Source organism: Dryas octopetala, chromosome 9 (assembly GCF_963921425.1).
Source record: "Dryas octopetala chromosome 9, drDryOcto1.1, whole genome shotgun sequence".
NCBI lineage: Eukaryota > Viridiplantae > Streptophyta > Magnoliopsida > Rosales > Rosaceae > Dryas > Dryas octopetala.
Window position 1 is genome coordinate 11,418,011 of NC_141374.1, and position 27,562 is coordinate 11,445,572.

At 35.7% G+C, this 27,562-nt stretch overlaps 4 protein-coding genes across 5 annotated transcripts; 3 read left to right on the forward strand and 1 right to left on the reverse strand.

The window, feature by feature from the left end:
* Positions 1-4,325: 4,325 nt before the first annotated feature.
* Positions 4,326-10,609, forward strand: SPPL2 (SIGNAL PEPTIDE PEPTIDASE-LIKE 2). Of its 2 annotated transcripts, XM_086257148.1 has the most exons (14): positions 4,329-4,673; positions 5,719-5,877; positions 5,986-6,097; positions 6,416-6,535; positions 6,772-6,923; positions 7,045-7,227; positions 7,481-7,515; positions 8,024-8,180; positions 8,300-8,353; positions 8,868-8,960; positions 9,439-9,581; positions 9,713-9,783; positions 9,950-10,033; positions 10,248-10,609. In XM_086257148.1, exons 1-14 carry the CDS (start codon positions 4,527-4,529, stop codon positions 10,364-10,366), a joined length of 1,629 nt encoding a protein of 542 aa, XP_086113274.1. In that variant the 5' UTR covers positions 4,329-4,526; the 3' UTR covers positions 10,367-10,609. The 2 variants fall into 2 exon arrangements, with proteins under 2 accessions (XP_086113275.1, XP_086113274.1); XM_086257149.1 differs by lacking the exon at positions 8,868-8,960 and having other exon boundaries at positions 4,326-4,673.
* A 609-nt stretch (positions 10,610-11,218) lies between these two features.
* LOC147274049 (B3 domain-containing protein At2g33720-like) lies at positions 11,219-11,800 on the reverse strand. The gene has a single exon (XM_086228297.1). The coding sequence runs from the start codon at positions 11,798-11,800 to the stop codon at positions 11,219-11,221; it is 582 nt and encodes a 193-aa protein (XP_086084423.1).
* A 5,880-nt stretch (positions 11,801-17,680) lies between these two features.
* Positions 17,681-20,606, forward strand: LOC147274050 (short-chain dehydrogenase TIC 32, chloroplastic-like). Its single transcript, XM_086255927.1, has 8 exons — positions 17,681-17,913; positions 18,479-18,569; positions 18,996-19,081; positions 19,193-19,346; positions 19,486-19,561; positions 19,678-19,762; positions 19,956-20,002; positions 20,154-20,606. Exons 1-8 carry the CDS (start codon positions 17,808-17,810, stop codon positions 20,322-20,324), a joined length of 816 nt encoding a protein of 271 aa, XP_086112053.1. The 5' UTR covers positions 17,681-17,807; the 3' UTR covers positions 20,325-20,606.
* A 3,953-nt stretch (positions 20,607-24,559) lies between these two features.
* LOC147274051 (aquaporin PIP1-3-like) lies at positions 24,560-26,931 on the forward strand. Its single transcript, XM_086255926.1, has 4 exons — positions 24,560-25,064; positions 25,345-25,640; positions 26,386-26,526; positions 26,609-26,931. The coding sequence occupies exons 1-4, from the start codon at positions 24,737-24,739 to the stop codon at positions 26,702-26,704; spliced, it is 861 nt and encodes a 286-aa protein (XP_086112052.1). The 5' UTR covers positions 24,560-24,736; the 3' UTR covers positions 26,705-26,931.
* The last annotated feature ends 631 nt before the right edge of the window (positions 26,932-27,562 follow it).

Sequence of the window (27,562 nt, forward strand, 5' to 3'; positions counted from 1 at the left end):
AGTGGGGTCTATTAGATAAATCTTGAAATTCTGTATAAGACTGTCCTATTCTAGTATTCTCATTTGCCTAGAAAAATCTTACTTGTCTGCCACTGATGAAGATGTGAACAGAACAAAAAATATTTGCTTAAACCGCACCACCAGCTTCTAAGATTGAAAATGATGCTCAACGGCGCCTTTCCTATCCACTTCATGGTTCAGTTGAAATATGGCCACTATCCTCAAGATTCATTCAGTATCTTTATTCATGCAACATAGGGGTCCTTTTCTAGTGACCTATAAGATGGTTTGTCTCTTTATGCTCGGAACTGTAGTCAAAATCTTTTGACCTATCAGATGAAGTCCTAAGCGGCTAAGCCGCAACAACTCCCACTAGTGACACTCCAAATCTGAAGATGTAGATTGGGAGAAAAGCATAAAAGTGTGGGGTGATATCATATCTGGGTTTAACCACTCATAAAAAGTCACGTATTAACGTTTTATAATAAACTTATAAACTATAAATTTTGTTTTACTTTTTCAATACAGCAATACGTAATATAACTTACAACGTCAATATAATAACATAGTATAATCGTCACACTCAAGTTTTGTGGTATAATTCGTATATTTTGCTTAAACTGCTTTTAAGCATATGGACATAGATGAACTACATTACCAGTTCAAACTTGTGCAGTGGGTTATAAGCACATTGGACATTGATGTACCTAATATGGACTCCATTAACTTCAGATTCTGAAGTGGGTTATTTGCACATCATTGGAATATGGTTTTGGTTCTTTTGATCATGTAAGTTGTACCACAAAAGTCGTTATCAAAAAATAAAATAAAAAAAGATGCACCACAAAAGTGTAAATTGTTGAGAAATACAAAAACTGCAAATTAACAGAACAAAAGCTAAGAAAAACGTGTGTTCCCGGCAGACCATTTTCTGTCAAAATCAAAATGTGGAAACGCAACTCTCAATTTCACAGAAAAGAAAAGAAAAACCCTCAATTCCTTTCTGATTTTTCTGTTAAGATTTCAGTTATAATTGCGGCATTTATGTCATTCACTACCAGACGTCTGGTAGTCCTAAATCCTAATATGGACATTGCCACATGCTACTCAAACAACAAAAAACACAATGGTCAGTCCAAACTCGTTTATGTCGAGGACCTCTTGGCAATAATAAAAAATATACATACACCCTTTTTGTTACTAAAATATCAAAATTTTCTCCCTTACACTCTTACTTGCGCAATAAACATGATATATGCATAATAAACATAGTAGGAGTGTACATAATGAGAGAAAATAAGAAAATGAATTAGAATTATGATAGGTTAAAAGTCCAATCCCCTCCAATATAAACAAGAAAAAAGTTTCCTTGTTACTAAGAGAATCCAATACAGCTTCAATTTATGTAATTAACAATATTCATAATAATAAATATTCTCAAGAACTATTTGAAAGAATGTGGATAACTTTGCTGATAAATTCACAACATTTTCTTAGTTTTCTGTTTTTTTTTTTTTGTTTCAATGAATTGTTTATTTAAAGAGTAATCCAAAATCTGAAAGTTAAAGTTCAAAATTTTAAGTGATGAATTTATGTTAAGAGTAATGCTATTTGGTCCAAAATAACTGATTAAATTGCTTGAACCAAATAAAGTGACAGCCATCAATTAGTGTTTTAATACATATTTGGGCTAAGACACCCAATTAATGGCTGCCACTTCATTTGCTCCAAACAATTTAGTCAGTTATTTTGGACTAAATAACATTACTCTTATTATTCTTATGCTAATGGATTTACACTTTGAAAAATACACAAAATTGCTCTTGTCGATCAATTGGTAAGATTGGTTAATTGATCGAGGATGATATCTGCAATGTGGTTACTCGCTCTAGCGATGAAGTACATATAGTAAAAGAAAAATTAGATAATTCTTTATTTGTGGTTTGACCATGACCAGGTAATTATTTTATTGGGTTAATTTTATTTATATACCTTAACTATATATCACTTATCAATTGGGTACTTCTGGTTCAAAAACTTTTATTCGGGTACCTCAACTTCAATATTTCGTCAACTTAGTACTTCCGTTAGTCTGACCGTTATTTGCATACGTGGCGCTGACGTGGCACACCTGGACCCCACCATTAAATGTTGATTTATCTTTTAAAAAAAGACACATATACAAAAATTAATAAAAAAATCAATAAAACCCTTAAAATTATATAAAATTGAAAAAAAAAAAAAAAAAAACCAACCCCCACCTAGCACCCTCCCTCCCCTTCCTCCCCCACCCAGGCCACCCCCTCCACCTTTCTCGCCCCTCCCCCCCAAACCTAGGCCACCCCCCCACCTCCCTCGCTCTTCCCCCCCAAACCCAGGCCACCCCCTCCACCTCCCTCGCCCCTCCCCCCTAAACCCAACCCCCTGGCCCGTCACACCTCCTCCCACCTAACCCCAACCTCTCTTCCACCCTTTCCCAAACTCTCCTAAACAGAAACCAAAAACTCATTGCCAAGATTAAAAAAATTAATTATTTAAGGAAAACCCATCAATCAAAACCATCAAACATCCAAAACCTATCTCCAAAATCGATTTTTCTTCCCCAAAATTTTTTTTTAGCTAAAATCAAAGTTGATTTGAAAAACAAGAACTAACCATCATTCAAGAGGAAGCCCAGAAACCCAGCAACACCTCCGCCTCCCTTGCACAGCCACCCAACTGTTGCCTCTCTCACCGACTGCCACCCTCCCCCCTGCGTCCTTCCGAACCCCTAGCCCCAACCCCAGGCCCTCACTTTCTCTCTCTGCCTTACTCGATCTCTCTCTGTCTCACTCTCTCTCCTCGTCCCTCTCATTTCTCTCTGCCACTAGCAGTTCGTGCCTCTCCTCGTCCCTCTCTTTTCTCTCTACCTTACCCCAGCCCCGACCCCACATCACCATTGAAAACCAACCAACCCATACGTAGCCCCTTCCAGCCTCGCCCAACGCATACCCGGGCCGCATCTCTCTCTCCTCCCCACACCGCCAACCGAAACACAACCACTTCTTTGTTTTTGCATTTTCTAGGCATCCAAACAAGCAGTCCATTTTAAAATTTCTAAGGTTCACCGTCTCACGCATACACATACGATAACCACAAAAAAGGTATAAAAACTACAAAAACCCAATTCCCTCCTTTTCTCTCATCCTGCATAGTCTTTCTCAAATCTGAACCCACCATCATTGCCATCGATGGAAAACGAAGAAGCAGCTCTCTCATCAAACCCCAACCAAGCATAACCAGATCCCCCTAAGCCTTTTCCCTCCTTTCAAATTTCCACTCAGAGACTCACAGACAATCCCCGACAGCCCCACGCCGAAAGAAGAAGAGAATGAACCTCACACTCACAAAATCCTAACGTTGCTCTCTGCACAGCTTCACCATTGAGCCGCAGAAACCGACTGAAAAGCCCTTAACAACGATGCAAGACCTCTTCGGCATGGTCCGCGAGTCCCTGGTGTTTCGGACCCCAGGCAGGGAAGACGGAGGAGGGGGGTTCAGTGGTGTTGCTAGGTATTTGGGCTTCCTTTTTTTTTTTTTTTCTTTTTCAATTCAATTATTTAAGTTTTATATATTATATTATTTTAAAGGTTTATTAGTTTTTTATTAATTTTGGTTTAGGTGGCTATTTTTAAATGCCAAGTCAATATTTAATGGTGGGGTCTGCATGTGCCACGTCAGCGCCACATATGCAGATAACGGTCTGACTAACGGAGGTACTAAGTTGACGAAATATTGAAGTTGAGGTACCCGAATGAAAGTTTTTGAACCAGAGGTACCCAGTTGATAAGTGATGTATAGTTGAAGTATATAAATGAAATTAACCCTATTTTATTTTATTTTATTTTTGCCAGGTGACCAGATAATTTAAACTCGTTGAAGAACAATTTGCAAATGACACCTCCAAAATTAATGAGATATCCGGACAAGGTGTATTAGGATAAATTAAAGGTCCTTATAAACAAATCAAAAATCAAAACCATAATTAAAGTATATTTTCCCGCGGTCTTCAACTGCGTGAATGTACGGATACTCATTTGCTGACAACAACCGGTAAAATTTATTTATTCATTCTTAAAATTTGTAGACAGTAGTCAGTAGTCAGTTAGTCAGGTAATTAATTTATTAATCATTAAAAAAATAAAAAATAAAAAAAGATTCAGTTGCCAATGCAACCATCAAACGCACCGTCCTGATCTTCTTCTTTTTCGGTAAACGTCACCCCTGCAACATAGAGTCACAGACACATAGTAGATCTAATGCTTAATTTTCAATTTTATTTTATTCATTATATATTCCAATTTTATTTTTAATATTTATTCAGTTTTTTCTCTGAGCTGATATTTTACCTTTTTTTCTGTTAGCAGTAGCATCACAAAAAACCGAAGTCTCTTTCTCTCAGAGCTACGAGCTTGTGATGCACAGAAAGAAGACCCAAAACCAAAAGGAGTCTTAAGATCGTGGAAGAGTTAAGAGTTCAAGGACTCATGGATTTTCAGAGGCTTTGTGGGATAGTCTTTGTGTCAGCCTTGATTCTGCTGGTCTCTAATTTTAGCTCTGTAACTGCTGGGGATATAGTGCATGATGACGATTCAGCTCCAAAGAAGCCTGGCTGTGAGAACAATTTCGTTTTGGTAATCTAATGCTGCTTTTCTCTCTGACCCATTTCTTGTTTTTGTGTTTTTGCTACTGGGTCTTGCTTTGTATACATGGGTTTTGTGTAAAAATGGTTTCTTTATGGAAGAAAATGATGTGGTGGTTATAAGGGTATGAATTTTAGAAATTTCCATTGTTGTGTAATCTGCAGCTGTTAGTGCACCACATGAAGTTGAAAGTAATGAATTTGCATTTGATTTTTGTTGTTTGTCTTTTTGGATTGGAACTGGGTTGTTGTTGTTTGGTCTTATTGATTATTAGGTTGTTATATTAAAATTGACATGACATAGTTTCAGTTACTACTTCTATATTCCTTCTATTTTTGCCTTCACCTTCAAAATGTTTTCCTTTTAGGTTGATGGAGGAGTTTGGGATGGATTTTAATTGTTTTCCTTTTGGTGATTTTTTTAAAGCCATACTTTATTTGTACTGTATAATGATTATAGATCAAGAACTGGTAATGGCAATGCCATTTCAGTCCATGTAGTTTTGGAAATATAGAAAGAAGGAGGGAGAAATTATGGCTTAACCTTCTTTTCACTCTTTTGGCACATAATGATGCTTTTTTTTTGTTTTTTCTATTTTCATTCTTTTCTCTTGTAAATGTGTAGAGTTTTGATCATTTGTGATTGGGTGGGACACTTACTGATGTTCTGTGAAATGTGCCTTTCCAATAAGTATGGGTCATTTTTTAATCTGATACTTGGTATCTGACTATCTGGTTAATAGGAAAGTTGGTTTCAATCAGGTTTAATGAAGTTTATTCATGACGAATCATGTAACTTACACGACCTTTAGATGAAAATATATAAGGGAAATGAAAACACTTTCTTATTTGGCATTTTTTCGATTGTGAACTTCTGAATTTTTAATGAGTACACCTTATTCCCCTGTTCTGTGACTTTGACTTTGAGTATGATGAATGAGTGGAAAGATCTTTATAGAAGCCCTTGTCTGATCCAACCAAAAGAGTGATTTCTATCTGTATAAATATCCACGGATCTGTCACAAACTGTTTTGTAGGTAAAAGTTCAAACTTGGGTTGATGGTATAGAGGATAGTGAATTTGTTGGTGTGGGTGCTAGATTTGGAACTACCATTGTATCAAAGGAGAAACATGCACAACAAACTCGCCTTATTCTTGCAGATCCTCGCGACTGTTGCAGCGCGCCAAAGAATAAGGTTTTTATGATTAAACTATATTCTCTAGACACTTATGGTCACACATCTCAAACAAATATATTAAATGTTTGTCAATATCAATGTGTTTTTTATTTAAATTTTGTTTAGCTTGCTGGAGATGTGATCATGGTGGACCGAGGCCACTGCAAATTCACAACCAAGGCAAATATTGCCCAAAATGCTAATGCCTCAGCTGTCCTCATTATAAATAACCAGAAAGGTAAAGAATAGATGTTTTTGTTGTATGATGCGTGCATGGCTAGTAATGGTGTGGCAAGGATATTTCTATGGTGTTCTCCTGGTCACCATGGGGCCAAAACCATGGTGACCAGGAGAACACCACTTATATATTCTTGTTGTTATACAACTCATGGAAAGATTGAATTATTATCTTAGTTCTCATTTTATTGGATAAGGTACTAATTTTTAAGCTTTCAATTAGGTATATGGTTATTGAACAAATAAATATAAACAAATAGAGATAAAATGCCTTGCAACCATACTCATTTCATATCAAACTTGTCTATTTTTATTGCAGAACTTTACAAGATGGTGTGTGAGCCAGATGAAACTGCTCTAGATATACACATACCGGCTGTCATGCTCCCACAGGATGCTGGTGTGACCTTGGAAAAGATGCTAATGAACAATTCAAGGGGTAAGATTTTCTATACTCAGATGATTTATAAGCCACAAAAATTTGTGCTTGGAAATTAGTTGACATTTGTCTTAGCTTTTTTGTTTCTTCAGAAAGGTAATAATCTATTTTTGCTTTACCCTCGGGGTGATAATTTCTTTAGCATTTTTGTTGGATATGCATATTTGTGCTTTTCACTTGGGTGATAATACCTTATACCTTTACTGGATAGCTTTTTAACTGTAGGCTCTCTGCAGTGTCTGTGCAGTTGTACTCTCCACGGCGACCAGTAGTTGACATTGCAGAAGTATTTTTATGGTTGATGGCAGTTGGTACCATCTTGTGTGCATCTTATTGGTCTGCATGGAGTGCCAGAGAAGCAGCTATTGAACATGACAAGCTATTACAGGTAACCTTTTTCCAACCTTAGCTTAATAGGTCTAGGTTTATATTTAAAATTCCTTTGCATAGTGTTGTTCTACTGTCAGCTTGTCATTACATTTTGATTACAAATTTATCTTGTCTTGTAGGATGCTTCTGATGAAATTTCAAGTGCCAAAGCTCCTCTAGGTGCGGGTGTAGTAGACATCAGCACAACATCAGCAGTCTTGTTTGTTGTTATTGCTTCATGCTTCTTGGTTATACTGTACAAGCTAATGTCACTCTGGTTCGTTGAGCTTTTGGTTGTTCTTTTCTGCATAGGTGGTGTAGAGGTATTGGTCCTTCCATGTTTCTAATTATCAACTTATCATACAGTGCCTGCTCACATATATACTTGCACGATGCATTTATCTGAACTTCCATATTATATATATGCACAGTAGAAAGTTATGTTCTGAAGTGTTGGTGTTCTGCAGGCTGGAATTTTGTAATGTGAACATATTTGACATTATAGTTTGTGTTTATTGTTTTTTCCAATAACTTTCCCCTCTATATTAAATCTAACTTCATCTTCTTTATATCCAGGGCTTGCAAACTTGCTTGGTTGCGTTGTTGTCAAGGTACAACTAGTTTCATCTCTTATTGAGATATAATTTTTATGACAATCCTATTTTTAGTCACCTACCTAGCCACTGTCCAAAACAAACAACATCACCTACCTAGCCGCAATGCACTTGTAGGCTGTCAGTGTCAGTTCCAGTTCTTGTCTGTTTACTTAGGAGGATTATATTAGGTATCATTGTGTGTTTGTATGCATGTGTGTTAATCAGAATTTATCACTGGAGTACTTTGATATGCTCCTTTATCTGGGGAAGTATATATCAATGCGGAAATTGTGTCATTTTATTGATTTGATACTCTGAACATTAGCTAAAACATTATGCAAAGTTTTGAGTACTAAACAACTCTTAAGCTGCTGTAATTGTAGCTTTGACAATCCTGAATTTTAGGTTAATTGACTTAATCACTTCCTTAAAGTAAGGCAGACCAGAAAACTGGTGGTGCATATTCAATTAGTCATGCATTGCCATCTTGATTTAAGGTCTTAACTTAGTTCTACACTTGCAGGTGGTTTAGACGTACTGCAGAATCATACATTAAAGTACCTATTTTGGGAGCAGTCTCATACCTAACTTTGGCTGTTTCTCCATTCTGCATAACATTTTCTGTTCTTTGGGCAGTTTACCGCAACATTTCCTTTGCCTGGATTGGTCAAGATATACTTGTAAGATAAACTTACCCATAAAAACATTCTTTCTGATGGAATCATAGATTTTGTTACCTCATTCGTGAACTTAAAAGTTTGGCTATTGCATGGCTTTCCTTCAATGATTCTTCGATCAGGGAATTGCGCTGATAATCACAGTTCTCCAAATTGTTCGAATACCCAATCTCAAGGTAATAATTCAAACTTTTCAGTTTCACTTGTTTTTTTATTTATTTTCAGTAGAAATCAGTTTTTCTGGTTGGTAAGAAACATATTAGCAATCTGTTTTCAAGCACTCTAAATCGCTGCTCATTGTTGGAATTTCTTGACAGTAATTTAAGGGTGCAAACCTGTGCAGACGAAAATCTCCCAATTTGAAATTTTCTTACTGAAATTTGAGTGAGGTTGATGCACACTATTATAATTTGGCATTGTTAAATGTATTAACCCCTTTATGGTGCTTTTTCTGTTAGTTTTGTCAATCAGAAATCTCAGATGTGCCTATTCTGTCTCAACATTGTTTAATTGTTTTAATAGTTAATCCTTTTAAATAAGATTTCCTTAAAAAAAAAAAAATTCTATTTTTTTTGTCTTTTGTTATTGGCCACTAGCTGTTCATGTCGAAAGCTTTAATGAAATGGATATTGAATATATATCATATATAAGCATTCTGGATAACTAATTTAGGGTTGTTATGTTAATCAGGTGGGTACGGTCCTCCTCAGTTGTGCCTTCTTGTATGACATCTTTTGGGTGTTTGTTTCTAAGAAGTTGTTCCATGAAAGTGTAATGATTGTGGTAAGTGATCCTCTAAACTTTTCTCTCCTTGCTATATTCAATATATATATATATAGAGAGAGAGAGAGAGAGAGAGAGAGAGAGAGAGAGAGAGGCTGCCTCCTATGCGAACTTCCGCTTTGCAGACGTTTGCTTCATTGAGAACGGTGTATTATTTTCTTTTTGTCCAAACTCGTTTATGGGTAAGGGTTAAGGGTTTAGCTCTTCAATTTTGAGCTAACACCTAGAACCGAGCTAAACCCTAAATCTTAAGCTCTAAATGCTATTCCACACCCTAAAGTAATAAACCTTCTCTTACCTGAAATACAAAACTTGAAAATAATAATAAAAATGCACCTTCATTTTAAGGGCAGACTGTCCAGACCTGAAGCTGAGCGCATACATATATATGTGTATATATATGTAATTATGGATGGTATGGTTGTTAAAGGCTTTTAAATTCTTGAGAGCTATTTAATGGCTTTGCTTTCTTTTACAGGTAGCCCGTGGTGACAGAAGTGGAGAGGATGGAATTCCAATGCTACTAAAGATCCCACGCATGTTCGACCCATGGGGTGGTTACAGCATCATAGGATTCGGTGACATCCTATTACCAGGCCTGCTTGTGGCATTCTCGCTCAGGTTTAAGCTCTGCAGCCTATCCTAGTTTGCAAAAAAGACATGTTCAACATCGCTCCATACATCAAATTTTGAGCGCTTTTTATATGAACTGGAATAGATAATTTTAGCTTTACTAATAATTGTTTTTGCAGGTATGATTGGTTGGCAAGTAAGACTCTCCGGGCTGGATACTTTTTGTGGGCAATGATTGCTTATGGATTAGGTAAGAAATAGTAAACAGATCACTTTATCATCACTAAATATTGAGAGTTACATTATATTGTTAACAAAATATATATATAAATATATAATGGTAAGCTATGGTATCAGATTTCTTAGATGTGTTTTCCTAGAAAGACGTACATATGATTTTTCTAATTCTATGGCAGGTCTTCTCATCACATATGTGGCATTGAACTTGATGGATGGGCATGGCCAACCAGCATTGCTTTACATTGTTCCATTTACACTTGGTAATCCTCTTCTTTTTTGTTCACTAGAATCCTAGTCCAACTTCATCCTATCCTTTATACATGAGAATAAAAGCCAAGGGCACATGTGATAATCTGTCTTAGAAAGCACTGAAGAACCATATCGGGATACCCGAAGATGTTGTCTTCATAGAATATTGGGTTGCCAGATGTACTCTAAAACTAAACTGATCATAAATCTTACACTTAAATGCAGGAACCTTGCTGACATTAGGGAAGAAGAGAGGTGACTTACAGATTCTGTGGTCTAGAGGAGAACCGAAAAGGCACTGCCCACATGTCCTACTTGAACACAGTCAAGAATTGAACGAATGAAAGTAAGAAAGCTTGTTCTTGTATGATATCATAGTGTTGGGCATTGTATAATCATTAGAAATCTGGTAAGGAATCGTTCACAAGAGCTTCACTTAAACATGGTAGTGTTGTATGTAAGCTTATTGCCCTTTAATTGAATAAGGGCTCTCTATTAATCAAAATAGTGATAATTTGTTATGGTAGCAGGCCTTAGTGAATAATAAAGCTTGATAGGGAGCAACTATGCAGATTTTTATTAACATAAGCAACCGTTTATGTTAATAAATCATAAAGCTTTTATTAGAAGATGCCTCATTAAACACTTATTATCATGTAAAATTTATTTAAGAATTATATGGAATTTCAAAAGACCTACGAGGCCAAAATAGCAAGCAGACCCTAGTCCTGGTCTGGATTAGAATATCACACTGCCAAACATGCTTATGTTACAATAGCATTGTTCATGATTCGATGTTGTTGCAATATTCAATCAGTTGATCTTTTAAGTTATTTTTATCAAAAACATGCATTTGTATACATGCCTGGGAGTTGTAGTTGGGTATCAAGTTGGTCAGAAATTAAGAAGGTAATGTAATCTAACTAGTTACAATTCTGATAAACAAACTAAGAAAATGAATCAAGTAATGCAATAATGTAGCTAGCTAGAATGTTCTAAACTCCCAAATATATATTTCAATGTTTGATAATAACAAATCAAGAATCAAAGTTCTTTCTGCATTTCTTCAGGGATTCGAACATGAGACTGTTACAACAAAATAGAGAGAAATATCACTAAATCATGAATTCATGAGTTAGTCGGGTTGGTGTTCCTTCATCTTAATTTCTTACTAGCAGTAGGTTAGCATTGGTAGGTTAGCATTGGCTTGTTCGTTTAAGAACAGAAAAAACGAACCGGGACTTGGGAGTATCCCAATAAAATCCAATTTCATCACCCTTCTTCAATTGTCTCCTCTTCACAAACTTATTATTCCATTTATTAATGAAAACATAATTCCTCCACTTCTCCCATCGCTTCAAAACCAATTGATACTCCAAGTTTGTATCGCAGTCATAAACTGTGACCTCTGCCCCCTCTTTGGTCCCAATCCTCTTCGCTAACTTGTCGTCCAAGCAAGGCAGCACATGGTCATTGATCAAATCCGTTGCCACCAACAGCCTGCTCAAGTTTCCAAGATCGCTGTTTGTGAGGGTCTTCTTCATTTTCCAAGGGTCATGATACAGACTCAGCTTTGTGGACACAACATCCACATTCTCAGTAGAGGGTTTGCCATGATCAGCAGGGTCTTCCTCTTCTGCTTTTCTCTTTTTTGTGGTAGACCAAGATGGGTCCCACAAAGCAAATGCTGTTGAAACTTGGTCATGTGGGCAGTGATTAGTGGTAGAAGTGAGGGCAAGAGTTAGTGCTGTTGAGGGTTGGGTGAATATATCTTCCATTGCTGAAACAGAGAGATGAATGAAGAATGAAACAAGTAATGGCTAGGGTTTTGATCAGTAGGTTGTGTGTGTGTGATCGAGAGAATGAGAGAATGGGTTTGTGATTCTTGAAGTATGTGTAATGAAATAGCAGAATGCATATTGATATTTATAAAGATTTTAATCAAAATAAGTTTGGAATGGGAATTTCCTTTCCTAGTCTTACATGGTAATTTAAACTTTCTTTTCTTAGTCTTACATGGTCATTTAAACTTTTTACCATGTAAGACTAGGCAAGGTAGATATATTTCTTCTATAGTTAGAATGGTAATACACACACACACACACACACACACACACACACACTCTCTCTCTCTCTCTCTCTCTCTCTCTCTCTCTCTCTCTCTCTCTCTCTCTCTCTCTCTCTCTCTCTCTCTCATAACACATCCATAATCCTCAGACTCTCACATACTTGAACCATACGGTCCATACCCCCAAAGTCCCAAACAAGTAAAGTTAAAATCTAGTAATCCCACGAGCTAATTACTAGTAGGTTTATACTTTATAGAACTAGAACCTTACCAATGCTGGCAATATATGCATCCGAAGAACCCACGATCCCTTCTTAAACCCATTTTTCTCTCACAAGCTTATCAAATTTTGACCCATGCAAACACATACCCTAATGTACAGCCCATTTTAGCATGACTTTTGCTCCCACAACTAACAAGCCCAAGCCCAAGCCCTCTCTCTCTGATGTAGAAATAAACATAAAAAGTCGATCTTGACCTTCGTCCACCTATAACACTACATGGCTGTGTTACAGTTATATACAATAATTTTTTTCGAATGATGGTACAATCACCAAATGCTATAGTGACATGTGTTCGAGAATTTATTGTGTGTAACAATAATACCATATGACAGTGTAATCAATCTATTAGAACTATAACATGTGTACAATTATTAATATCTAAAATTCTAAATTTATAATCTCGTCATCTACCTATATTATAATACGTGGATTAAGTAATACCATATGGCGATGTTACGGTTATATACAATAATTTTTTCATGTATTCTATTTGTAAATTGGAAGTCATACTATATACTTGATACGACTCTTTCACTAAAAAAATATCTATATACCCTACTAAATAAACTATTTTTTAATGTAAATGTTACGTAGTAGTTTTCACAATTATAGGAAAAGGTAGGAGTAATAAAGGGTAAAATAGATATTTTGTTATTTTGGGGTATAAGCAACAATCTTTTGGGTGTCAATCAAATCACCCGTAACTTCTAAACAATTGATTTTCAAGTGTTTCTTTCAATCTCAATGACATTTTTGAAAGTTATTTGTCAAGAATATTATCCGAATATTATGTGCTTATAAATTATCATATTATTCAATAATGTGACGTAATTGGAGCTAAAAAGAGCTCTCAAGGATTCATGATTGAAATATGTTTATTTGTATAAAGTAGCATATAACAACATATAATATCCCTAGAGAGAGAGATTGTGATTTGATTTAGCCCCACGATTGTGATTGCCCATCAATAATACAATAATTCTTGACACAAGATAGAGAGCAGTTCATAATATTCCCTTATGATTCCTTATCCTGCATATAGTATTTGACATGCTTATGAAATTAATCAAGCATACCCATGATCTCTTTGTATGCAACCTAAGCTTAACAACTTTCTCCACAAGGACCACAACCCAGAAAAAGTAAATTAAAAACACATCACAAATTTCTGTACTCATAATATGTGACTAGAATATCACCGATAAATATGAGACACAATCTATATGCTGCATGTATATTTATCTCTTGGGAGCTATTTGGTAATCCTAGTGTCTATCTTGAGTCTTGACACAGCAAAAGTAGAAAAATACAAAAGATACGGCATCAGATGGTGCCAAACTGCCAACTGCCATTTAATTTACCAGATATCTTTCTTGCCCTTTTTTCTTTATAGGTTTTTGGGACAGAACCCCTTTTTCTGTTGCTCCTTTTTCTAGTTTTCAACGTCACAAAATGGTTGGCATGGGGCTTAAAGGCTGCATTGTGGGGCTGATAAATCCATGTGACTGTGAGTTTGGGGACAGAAGACCAAGAAGAAGAAGAAGGGTATCCCATGAGCCATGAGTGTGAGTTGTCAAGCATAACCCCATTTTGTTTATATAAAAGTTAAATAACAAGTTTACAATTCAGTGAATTCACCATGACAGGATAATTGGGCCCACAAAGGGAGGGGAGAGATGAAGGGCATGCTATCTTACACCCATTGTTCGCAAGTCATATATGTTAGGTATTGGAAATGATTAAACAAGTATATGGACAATTAAATATAGGTTTAATGTTCTTTTAGTCTTTTACTAGATAATTTGGAGAAAGTTGTCATACTACCAATCTAACTTACTCTATTATACATTCAATTATTCAGTTAAGAATTGAATTAATTAATAATTTATTTTGATAATTTGATAATACATTATTACTTCAAAGTTTAAGTTATTAAGAAAGAGACAACAATGTATTATTAAGTTAACTCCCTATTCCACATACAACACCATCATGTACATAAAGAAAATACCGTACAATACACAGTATAAGTGCAGTCCACCACATAGAAAATAAGTGGAGAATTTCCGTTGGAGGGTTCGAACACACTAACCTCTAAACGTCAGAACTGTGATACCATATCAGATAAAGGTCCATTGATTTTAACTACTAAATTTCAATAATTTTTTAGTTTAGGTATCAAAATTAAATAATATTTTAGATTAGATACTAGTTGAAAAGTCAAACAAAATAATAAAGTAAAAAGTATTAGAATTTACAAATATTACATCACATGCCACTATGATAAAAAAATAAAAATAATATTGCATTACAAATATTACATTAATTTATACTATATTGTATTAAAAAAAAAAATCAATCCAGTCACAATTTAACTGTGACTGTCTTGATAAATTGAAAGAGACAACTCAAACCACTATACTATGTATTATTTTGAGTAAAAGTATTGTTTTGACCTCTATTTATACTATATTGTAGTATAATTTATCTAAAATAAATTCAATTAAGTCACAATTTAATTGTGACTATTTCACAACTTAGATGTGACTGTCGTTCAATCACAACTAAATGTGAAGTTGAGATTACATTAGCAAATTTTTAAGATAATATAAAAGTCTCAAGGGCAATTTTGTCAAAACCTTATAAATTTTAATTAATACTCATCATATGTGGGCCAAAGGACAAAACTGTCAAATGAAAAAGGCTCAAATCAAAGGGATCAACATGTTTGTGACCTAATCCAAAAAACTACATTTAAATTTGGTAGTTTAATTGAAATATTATATGGTCTTCATGTTATACAAAAAAATTATTAGAATTTGATATTTAATCTAATTTTCTAATCAGATAATAACTAGATCACTAAAATTTAAATAATCAAAAAACAAACAAACTTTATATATCAAACTAACAATATCATACCATCACCTCATTGTCATCTCGTTTGTAGTTGTAGTTGTAGGCTTGTAGGGTTGGAGCTGTGGACTTGGGCCCGGTCTATATTGCACGACATTGATACTACAGTATTATCCGTTGGCTGATGTTGTCATTTGTCGTTTGTGTCCACGTGCTTTGCAAAAGGGCTGTCACTTTCCTAACGGTAAAAAAAAAAAAAACAAACACAAAATGGCCAGTTTTTCTCGGCTACACATTTGCCTCCGGCCCGTTGTACTCAGACTAGTCTCCTGTGGCTTTGGTTTTCGTGCCGTTGGAGACAAACCAAACCAAACTCACACAACCAACATTTTCTGCCCCTTTTACCAATTTAGGGTTTGGGTTTAGGAACTTTCCTTCTAATATATAAAAACAATCAGATAAAAACAAAAGCAGCTTTGATCCCCAAACAAACAACCCATCAACTAGGGGTGGGAATAATAACCGGCGCACCGAAACACCGAACCAAACCAACTGAAAATACACCAAGTTAACCAAAAAAGTCAACACCGTTAAGAAAATTGAACCAAACCGTATGTGGACGGTTCCGGTTTTATGCTTACTTTGCCCGTACTAACCCGAACCACACCGTGTAATTTTTATGCACATTTTATACATTTTTGTACACATTTTATACATTTTTATAAACATTTTATACATTTTTATTTTAGACCTTAAAATATATTTTATATAACCCTATGAGTTTAATATGCTATATATAATAATGTTTAGTATATAATTTTAGTTATATCTTATATAATAAAATTAATATATTCTATTTCTATATACTCTATAGTCTATAGTCTATTTAATAATGTTTTATGCATATAGAGTTATATATAAACTTAGTATATAACTATATAGTTAGTAACTTAGTATATAGTTGTATACATACTACAGTAGTTATATATAACTATATAAGTAATATATAGTTATAGTAGTATATTAGTATATACTATAGTAGTATATAGTTATATATATACTATTCTCATTACTCTATAGTAGTTATATATAATCTTATATATAGTTATAACTTATAACTTAAGTAGGTTGTATTTATTTTAAAATTTTAAGTACTAAGTAGGTTAAGCAAAATTCAAAGTTGTATTTGTATTTGTTTAATTGGTAGAATGGTAGTTCAAAAACCCAATTGTGTGGCCAAAAAGTTCAAAAACTAAATATGAGTACTAACAAAATAATTGGGTTTAGGCCCAAACCTTTGGGCCCAAAACCGTGCATATTGCACCGAACCAAACCATCCCTACAATGGTTTGGTTTGGTTTGGTTTTTTTTTTTCACTTTGTCCGATTCACAGCATCGAACCGCACCGAGAGAATACTTCTAGCGCGGTGCATGGTTCTCGGGGTGAACTGAGCCGAATCATACCGTGCCCACCCCTACATCAAACCACTCTTTCAAAATTCCAACCCAAATGCATAAAAATAAAATAAAAATAAAATAAAAATAAAAAAAATCCCAACTCACCTTTCGCTTCTTCTCTCTCTCAACCCAAATGCTTCAAATTTAAACCTTGACATTTCTCTCAAAACCCAAATGCACAGACCCAGTTTTAGCTCCAAAATGCCTTAGCTTCCACCTTCAATTTTTTCTCATTCAGATGAATTACAGCAACCCATGTAAGTTCCATTTCGACCTCCAAAAAGCACTCATCCAACACCAAATTCGCAAACCCACAAGCCCAAAAATTTCGAACTCCCAAATCCCAAAAAACCCAATTCAAAGTCTTTATCTTTCTTTCTAGTATAGGCCATGGACACCTCGCTGGCGTGGGTGGGGTGGGACCGCCAGCTAGGTTGGGTGGGGGGAGGGGGTGAGACGGGGGCTGGGTTGGGGGAGGCCCGGGAGGGGGTAATTTTTTAATTTTTAATTTATTTTTTCTTTTTTAGTTTTAATATTTTTTAAATTAAAAATAGAATTAAAAATTTATTTAATATGAAAAGATTATTTTGTCTTTCTTTTTAATAGAATTAAACGTCGAAAAGAAAATAGACCAACTTAATTAAAAAAAAAATCATAGACTAACTTAAAAAAAATGTAAAAATAAGTGGATCAAACGTTGTATTTAACTCATAGCTTTATATACACGGTCACAACTAAGAAAGTCTCCGTACATGGAAAAAAAAATATATATATATTTTGCATTTTAAAATCTTTTGGAGCAATGCATTCAAATTGAATTTGGTAAATGGCCTCTAGCAGTAGTGGGCCGGCACCCCAAGCATCGGCAGTCACACTCTCGTTATGTTATTAACTTATTAGCCTTATTTAATTGTTTTTGCTCGTGTTTTGTGGTTCATTGACTTTGTTGGTATTATTTTGTTGTTTTGTTGAATAAAAATCACATATTCGGCTTTGTTTATCAATCCCCCATTATGATAAAATCTTGGCTTCACTATTGAATGGAACTTACTATGTTATGTTGGTTTCGTTAGCATTCTCTGTGTTGTTGTAGCTTCATAATAATCATCTTCAAAATTAATGGGGATATTTAGCAAGAAAGGACCATCTGGGTTCTCTGCCTCTTCCACAGCAGAGGAAGTTACTCAGGGGATTGATGGAACTGGTCTTACTGCCATTGTTACAGGTCATGCTCTATTTTATGCTTCGAATACGATTGTTTATATGATAAATGCTACAATTGCTTTGTCATGTACTTCATTTCTTTGTTTAGGATAAAAAAGCTTATGTATATATCCAAACAAAGAGAATAACAATCCAGCATCACAAGGATTGAACAAATAAACTGATATGTAGGATTCATGCCTTTTCCCATATAAGAATGAGAAAAATATTTAGAAGACCAGTGATGTGGAGTACTTTTACTATTTCTGTGATATATGCATAGTGAGTTCCAATGTTTCTTTGTTTAAGTACTTCTGTTAGTTTCTTAGAGAAATGAAATTATGATGGTCCCATTTCTCTTGTAAGTTCATTTTCTGTTACACTGAGATGTCTCTTCTGGGATTATTACCTTCAGTTTTATTTCTCCAAATATAATGGTCTTAAACAATACCAATGGGGGATATTGCTCACTTTAGCCTTTGAAAATCTAAAAGATGTTTCTTTGTCTCTGAATTTTCATGTCAATGAGCCTTCCTCCGTGTTTCTCAAAGTAACATTTCAGTGTATAAATTTTGTTTAATTTTCAGGAGCCTCAAGTGGTATTGGCGTTGAGACATCACGTGTTCTTGCATTGCGTGGTGTCCATGTAGTTTTGGGCCTTCCATTGAACATCCTCATGTAAGATAAGGAATTGTCCTTTGTTATTACTGCCATCTGCCAGTTTCTATTCATCTTACTCAATTTCCTCCTTATTAGCATCATATATATTGTTGAGTTATTCTTTAGCAGTTTAAGCTTTTGGGTTTAGTGGTTGTTTAACATGGCATATGAGCTTTGGTTGTAGAAAGTCCTAGGTTCTATAACTCCATTCTCCATTCTCCGTATCTTTATTGGCTTGTAAGGTGCGGGATGAGACTGCACTTATGTGTCTCTCTCTACCTACATCAATTGTGTTAGCTTGATATACATTGTTGGCTTATTCTCTAATAATTTAAGCTTTTAGGGTTTAATTGTTCTAACACTTTGTGGTGTGTTGTGTCTGTTTATTTTATACTTACGAGTCCATGACAATAAGCACTAATGCACTTTCTTCTTTTTTGGAAGTAACAATGCAGGGGTTATGTACGTGAAGACATTATTCAAGTTTTCAGAAGACAACATAGAACTCCATTTTGCAACCAACCATTTAGGTGTGTTAGTTACCTAACAATTGTTTTGAAGTCTGTCCTCTAGGCCAATGTTTTCTACAAGTTGCTTATGTCAGTTACCTTTGTTAATTACTTGAACCAATAAATGTGCAGGTCATTTTCTTCTCACTAATCTTCTGTTGGAGACCATGAAAAGCACATCGCGAGAAAGCAAAAAAGAGGGGAGAATTGTTAATGTATCATCAAAAGCCCATCAATGTGTGCACCGTGAAGGAATTTGTTTCGATAAAATTAATGATAAATCAATGTACAACACTTTTTGGAGCATCATTTGATGAACATCTTCAAGCTATGCTGATTTAATAATTTAGTATCTCTTTTAATTGTTTGAGGTGTCTTTGTAGATAAACATAAACAATCTGCCCTTTTTACTTGCTAATTTACAGGTACAGGTACTATGCTTATGGACAATCCAAGCTTGCTAACATATTGCATGCGAATGAGCTTACAAGGCGTCTGAAGGTATCAGATGTTTTAAGGTCATCTATGCAGCATGTCTAATGTCTCTGGAAATAAGTTGCATATATCCATATAAGATGTTGAGTTGGTAACTTATTTGTGAAACATGAACTAAACAGGAAGAAGGGGTGGAGATAACTGCTAATTCTCTTCATCCTGGAGTAATTCTCACAAATATTTTCGGCAATGGTAGCTTTTTATATTGTAAGATTTCTCTGCTGTACGTGCTTTACCAGTGTCATTAATTCTAGAGGAATTTTCTGCAGTGCTATGATCAGTTTCTACATACAATATCACCTGTCATTATTAGCTCATAATCATAGTTCTTGACACTGCAGTATTCGTCTGGTTTTCCAATAATCAACACTTTTTTCTTTTTTTTGTGGGATTGACACAGATCTTGTAAAGGTGCTGAGTATATTTTTCTCTAAAACAATACAGCAGGTACTTCTTTACCTTTCTCATTATATGTAGCAGAACTGCACAAGTTTTTTGGATACAGGATCTTTTGTGTGTGTGTGTGTGTGTGTGTGTGTGTGTATTGACATTGTATTGCAGCTGTGATTAAATTATGTGATTGAACATGGTTGTGCAGGGAGCAGCAACCACATGTTTCGTGGCACTCCATCCACAAGTTAAGGGCATAGGCGGCGAATACTTTGTGGACTGTAACATTGCCAAACCGAGCTCTCTGGCAAAAGATGCAGATTTGGCGTTGAAACTCTGGGATTTTAGCTTGAGTTTGATCAATCTCAAGGAGGATTAAGGGTTTTGTCTCTGCTGGGTCATGTTGCAGGTGGCACTTTTAGCTAGGTTTATATATAATCTTTTTAAATAATGATACAACCATAGCCAAAATATATAGGGTTTGTCTTATCATATTTCATGTGGCATCAATATTATCCAAAACTTAACTATCTAGATAATGCATAAGTGTCTGGAAAGGCCCCGGTGACTCTTAGGAGGTATCACACTTAGAATATGCTACGTTAGATAGTCGTTTTTTCCCATATGATACTATTGTATTGACTCACACTATTCCTGATAAGAATCCAACATATTCACATTCCAATTTCCTCTTATTATGATCCTCTTCTATTTTGATTCCAAGTTAGTAAACATGTTACAATAATGTTTTTACAACATGATCAAGTTATGGTTATTTGAAAATTAGACACCCTTGTGAAAATATAGGGTGCCGCTATTCGGACTTAATTTTTTAATTAGTAGCCTCAACACACTTTCTACACCCAATTAAAAATTAGAAGTTATAAAAAATTTATTAGTATACCCAATAAGTTTTTCCAAATTACTCTTACTAAAACCCAACACCACATCCAACCTATTCTACTTTCTATATCCAACATAAACACCCAACTTCATCTCTACCATCACCATCACCAAAACATAAGATCTAATTGCACCACCACCGAACACTACCAACGACCACCACCACCATCGAAATCACAATCTTTTGGGGTATACGCAACAATCTTTTGGGTGTCAATCAAATCACCCCTAATTTCTAAACAATCGATTTTCAAGTGTTTCTTTCAATCTCAATGACATTTTTGAAAGTCATCTGCCAAGAATATTATCCGAATATTATGTGCTTATAAATTTTCATATTATTCAATAATGTGACGTAATTGGAGCTGAAAGAGCTCTCAAAGATTCGTGATTGAAATATAACTGGAGCTGAATGACATATGTTTGTTTGTATATAGTAGCACATAACAACATATAATATCCCTAGAGAGAGAGATTGTGATTTCATTTAGCCCCACGATTGTGATTGCCCATCAATAATACAATAATTCTTGACACAAGATAGAGAGCAGTTCATAATATTCCCTTATGATTCCTTATCCTGCATATAGTATTTGACATGCTTATGAAATTAATCAAGCATACCCATGATCTCTTTGTATGCAACCTAAGTTTAACAACTTTCTCCACAAGGACCACAACCCAGAAAAAGTAAATTAAAAACACATCACAAATTTCTGTACTCATAATATGTGACTAGAATATCACCGATAAATATGAGACACAATCTATATGCTGCATGTATATTTATCTCTTGGGAGCTATTTGGTAATCCTAGTGTCTATCTTGAGTCTTGACACAGCAAAAGTAGAAAAATACAAAAGATACGGCTTCAGATGGTGCCAAACTGCCAACTGCCATTTAATTTACCAGATATCTTTCTTGCCCTTTTTTCTTTATAGGTTTTTGGGACAGAACCCCTTTTTCTGTTGCTCCTTTTTCTAGTTTTCAATGTCACAAAATGGTTGGCATGGGGCTTAAAGGCTGCATTGTGGGGCTGATGAATCCATGTGACTGTGAGTTGGGGACAGAAGACCAAGAAGAAGAAGAAGGGTATCCCATGAGCCATGAGTGTGAGTTGTCAAGCATGACCCCATTTTGTTTATATAAAAGTTAAATAACAAGTTTACAATTCACCATGACAGGATAATTGGGCCCACAAAGGGAGGGGAGAGATGAAGGGCATGCTATCTTACACCCATTGTTTGTTCGGACCTGGATCCTCTGCCAGTCTTTTAGTACCAGAATGGTACATAACTTTCAATCCAAACCTTTAATTTTCTTTAATGGCTGAGATCTTGTCACTTAAAAAAATTTTATTTTTTCCCTTAAATAATAATAAAAAAAATTAGAAAAAGGAAAAAGGAAAACCCATTGTCCTCCTCTGTGGCCCTACCCACGCCTCCTCCTTCACTCCGATCACCCTCGCCACCTACCCCCTTCTCTCTCTCTCTCTCTCCCCCATAGTCCTAGCTGGTGGATGATTTTCTAGCCCAAGCTTGCTCCAATTTTGGGTTTCCTCTCAAATTCAAAATAAAATAGGGAATTATTGCAGGGTATATCTTCGGCCAACTTGTGTTAACAGTGGAGGCTACAGATCAAACCCAAAGCAAAAAATTTCATAATTTTGAAGAAAATTAGATGAGGCTTACAAATTACAAGAGAAAGAAGAAGATGAAAGAGTTGCGTGAGAGGAAGGGATGACGGTGTGCCTCGGTTGACCCACCCGAGGATACATTATAGACGATGATGATGGAGGCCTGTACAGTTGGGGGTTCTGCTTACACCACTGCCATGCCGGAATGGAGAAAGATAGGGGAGGAGGTGGGGATTGAGAAATTGTCGCCGGAGAAGAGGGGAACAGTGGGTTGGGCTGGGATGATATTTTTTGGTTTTTTTTAATTTTTATTTTTAAATATTAATTTATAAAAACTAAGTAATTTGCAAATGTGGCAAAATCTCAGCCATAAAATATTATTGAAAGGCTGAGATCAAAAGTCAGGCACATAGCCTGGTATAATTTACCTGGCAGAGGATCCAGGTCCGTTCGCAAGTCATATATGTTAGGTATTGGAAATGATTAAACAAGTATGTGGACAATTAAATATAGGTTTAATGTTCTTTTAGTCTTTTACTAGATAATTTGGAGAAAGTTGTCATACTACCAATCTAACTTACACAGTTACACATCCAATTATTCAGTTAAGAATTGAACTAATTAATAATTTATTTTGATAATTTGACAATACATTATTACGTAAAAAATTTAAGTTATTAAGAATGAGACAACAATGTATTATTAAGTTAACTCCCTATTCCACATACAACACCATCATGTACATAGAGAAAATATCGTACAATACACAGTATAAGTGCAGTCCCACCATATAGAAAATAAGTGAAGGATTTCCATCGGAGGTTTTCGAACACACTAACCTCTAAAAGTAAGAAGGTTGATACCATATCAGACAATAACTAGAGCACTAAAATTTAAATAATCAAAAAATAGAGAAACTTTATATATCATAGGGTAAAAAACCAGTGAGTGTAGCAGCCCTCTAGCTTGGCCTAGTGAAATTTTAGACCATCACCTCATTGTCATCTCGTTTGTAGTTTTAGACTTGTAGGCTTGTAGGGTTGGAGCTGTGGACTTGGGCCCGGTCTATATTGCACGACATTGATACTACAGTATTATCCGTTGGCTGATGTTGTCATTTGTCGTTGGTGTCCACGTGCTTTGCAAAAGGGCTGTCACTTTCCAAACGGTATAAAAAAGAAACAAACAAAACGGCCAGTTTTTCTCAGCCACACATTTGCCTCCGCCCGTTGTACTCAGACTAGTCTTCTGTGGCTTTGGTTTTCGTGCCGTTGGAGACAAACCAAACCAAACTCACACAACCAACATTTTCTGCCCCTTTTACCAATTTAGGGTTTGGGTTTGGGTTTGGGTTTAGGAACTTTCCTTCTTATATATAAAGAGAAGATAAGTATATTTACCCAAAAAAAAAGAATAAGATAAGTAAATGATCTAAGCAAACAAAACTTTTTGATCGCATATACCACTCTAGTAAACTTTCCAATATGCAAGACATACACAATTTGTGGTTAATTGCATATATGACATAAACAGCCAACTTAATTAGGTTCTACAAAAGAATATCCCATCCTCTCTCTTACTTGGAAGCAAAAATAAAAAATGAAAAAACCTCCCTCCCTCATTAAGAAAAAAAGTAGAGAGAAAATTGTTTAGGGATGATGAGCAAATTGGACCCCATCTAATTTTAATCAATTCTCTGTACACATTCTTTATTTGGATTAGGTGTAAATTGTGTAATGAATCAGATGGACATACCAGAACAGCTAATGAAAATCATTAATAAAAATTCAAAAATCTCTTGGAGACAAAAAAATTAGAAGGACAACACTTGTTGAGGATAAGAATAACAAAACAAACCAACCAGCTGAACCCGTCAGCATCTTCTGCAGTTCTGCCCTTTCCAGAACAATCCCCCAAACCCCCAAACCCTAATACCCTCCTTAATATTATTAATTTATTATAGACGTTGCTTACCGATAACAACCACAGGCCAAATTTATTTAAGAAAAGCTTTATAGAAAATAAATTAAAAAAGAAAAAGAAGGACAACCCATTTCTTCATTTACCAAATGATGGACTGCTAGCTAGACACCTCAGCTATAAAGTTCACCTTATCTTAACCTTTCTAGCAACTTCTTCACACGAACCCTTGCCTTGAGCCATTGAGTGTGTAAAGAGAGCATCTTGGTTGTTTTTGAGAGCTAGAGAGTGAGTGAGAAAGCAAGGTAGTGAGAGTGAGTGAGTGAGTGAGAATGGAGGGCAAGGAAGAGGATGTTAAGCTTGGAGCAAACAAGTTCCCAGAGAGGCAGCCTTTGGGCACAGCAGCTCAGACAGACAAGGACTACAAGGAGCCACCACCAGCACCACTGTTTGAGCCTGGTGAGCTCACCTCATGGTCCTTCTACAGGGCTGGGATTGCTGAGTTCGTTGCCACCTTCTTGTTCCTCTACATCACCATCTTGACTGTCATGGGTGTCAAGAGGGCACCTAACACGTGTGCCTCTGTGGGTATCCAAGGAATTGCTTGGGCCTTTGGTGGTACCATCTTTGCCCTCGTCTACTCCACTGCTGGTATCTCAGGTAATTAATGAGCTTCACCTCCCTCTCCAGCTCTTCAGTTTTCAAGTAAAAATAACTTCTTTTTGTTTTTGGTCTGAGTTTTTATATATTTTGGTTTATATCTCATGGGTTCTTCAGTTTTTCTTTCTTTGTTGGGTAAATTTTTGTGGGTATTTATATTTGATTTTGCCTCTTAAAAATTGTTTCTTTTTTATTTCTGTTTAGTACATCCCATGATGCCTAAAATTCTCTGCTCAAGATCTTTAGTTTGTAACCAGATCTGTGTGCTTGTATGTAACAGGAGGACACATCAACCCAGCTGTGACCTTTGGTCTCTTCCTGGCAAGGAAACTCTCCCTTACAAGAGCTGTTTTCTACATAATCATGCAGAGCCTTGGTGCTATTGCTGGTGCTGGTGTTGTGAAGGGCTTCCAAAAGACCCTGTATGAGCGTTTGGATGGTGGAGCCAACTTTGTAAACCACGGCTACACCAAGGGTGATGGCCTTGGGGCTGAGATTGTTGGCACTTTTCTCCTTGTTTACACCGTCTTCTCTGCTACTGATGCCAAGAGGAATGCCAGAGACTCTCATGTCCCTGTAAGTATTCTATATTATATTGATCTCTTTGCTCCCAACTTCCATTATTATATTGCATATTCTGTCTTATATGCTTACTGTTTTGCTAATTTGACTATCATGTGTCTGGTGAATGGGATTAGAAGCTCTAAAGTTGGTTAATTTTTTCTAGGACTATTTTTAAATGGGTTTCTGGCTTAGCTCTTTGAGCTGCCGCTGAATCTTTTGGTTAATTTATATAGTCTGTGTGGAAGAAATTGTTGGTTGATTCTAGTTTTCTCTAGATCTTTGATAGCTTTAGTGCTTTTATCTCCTATAACTGAATCTATATGTAATTGGGTATTTTTATTTCCATTAAAGCTGCCCAAATAGGCTGAAAGGGGTGGATCCACTCATTTGGACTGTAGAATTGGCACTTCTCTAATTCTTATTTTTGCAACTTAGTACTGGAAAATAATGATACTTGCCATGTGCTTGCTTTGTTTGTTTGTGTCATTGGTTGGTAGTGCCTTTTAGGTAGAAAATTATGTTGGGGGTCCAGAGAGTCACATGCATCACTGTTGGATTATACATGTATATAAATGTGAAAGGGTTAATTCCATAAGAGGACAAAGATACCTCCTCCTTTTGGGCACTGTGACCCACCATCATACAAATGCTATACTAAGTTAAAACTGAACACTAATCTTTGAAGCTCAGTGAATAAAAAAAGGCCATTAATTATTCGGACTATGTTTTAACTTAAAATGTATCTTTGTGTATGCAGATTTTGGCTCCTCTTCCCATTGGGTTTGCAGTGTTCTTGGTTCACTTGGCCACCATCCCCATCACAGGAACTGGCATCAACCCTGCCAGGAGTCTTGGAGCTGCCATCATCTTCAACAAGGACCGTGCATGGGATGACCATGTAAGTGTATTATTAATTAAAGCTAGTTAAACAGATTTTTTATTCTTAATTTGTGATTAATATAAACTTTCTCTGTTTGCAGTGGATCTTCTGGGTGGGACCATTCATTGGTGCTGCTCTTGCTGCTATCTACCACCAGATAGTCATCAGGGCCATTCCTTTCAAGTCCAGGGCCTAAGCTTCTTCGTCCTACTCTTAGTGCTCCTATCTGTAAACCTTGTGTGACATTCTACTTTTTTGGTGTCTTCTTCTTCTCTTCCTTAATGTGCATTTGGTGTTTATGCAAAAATTATGCGTGTAAATTATCCAGTACTATTTTTTTGTTCAAGTAAATTATCCAGTACTTATGATGTATTCAATGTTTGTCACATGTTTTGAATGGAGGATTCTTTTATGGTTAGCTTATGATGTATAGTCTACTTGCTTCTGATGATTGATATATATAATAATTTCTACCAAACTAAGTTTGCCCCATGGCTCATCAAAATTTAAGCAAAAGCAATTTGATCCACTATGGGATTCCCTTGAGTATAAACTTCCTCAAAGGATTACAATGTTGATTTAACCTAAATAGTAGCATGGTAGCTTGACCTTGGTTACCAATTGGGGAATAAATGTGGGTTATCATTAGCACCATTATTGTGGCAATGCTCCGGGGAAAGTTTTAAATTTTGTTTTGAGGGTTTCTTTCGTAAGACTTGCAACTCTTTTTTTAAAGCTTAAAAAATATAACAAAAATTGGAAGTTCCAGCAATACATGAGTGGGATTCGAATCCTACGCGTTCAATTACATTATAATCATCTTTTTTTATTTGAGGAGGGAGACTCAAATTTGAGATAATGAATACTAAAAGGGCTAGTTTAAAATTCTCCTATTTTCTTCGTCTATTTATTCCAACAAAAGTTGGAAAAAATAGTTGGGATTTCCATTCATCCCTAGTGTGGGATAGGGTTATATGTGGAACAATTTTTGACAAGTGTAATCTCCAATTTTTTCCCAAATCGGGTTTGAACCTAAACCTAAAGAGTGAGAGGG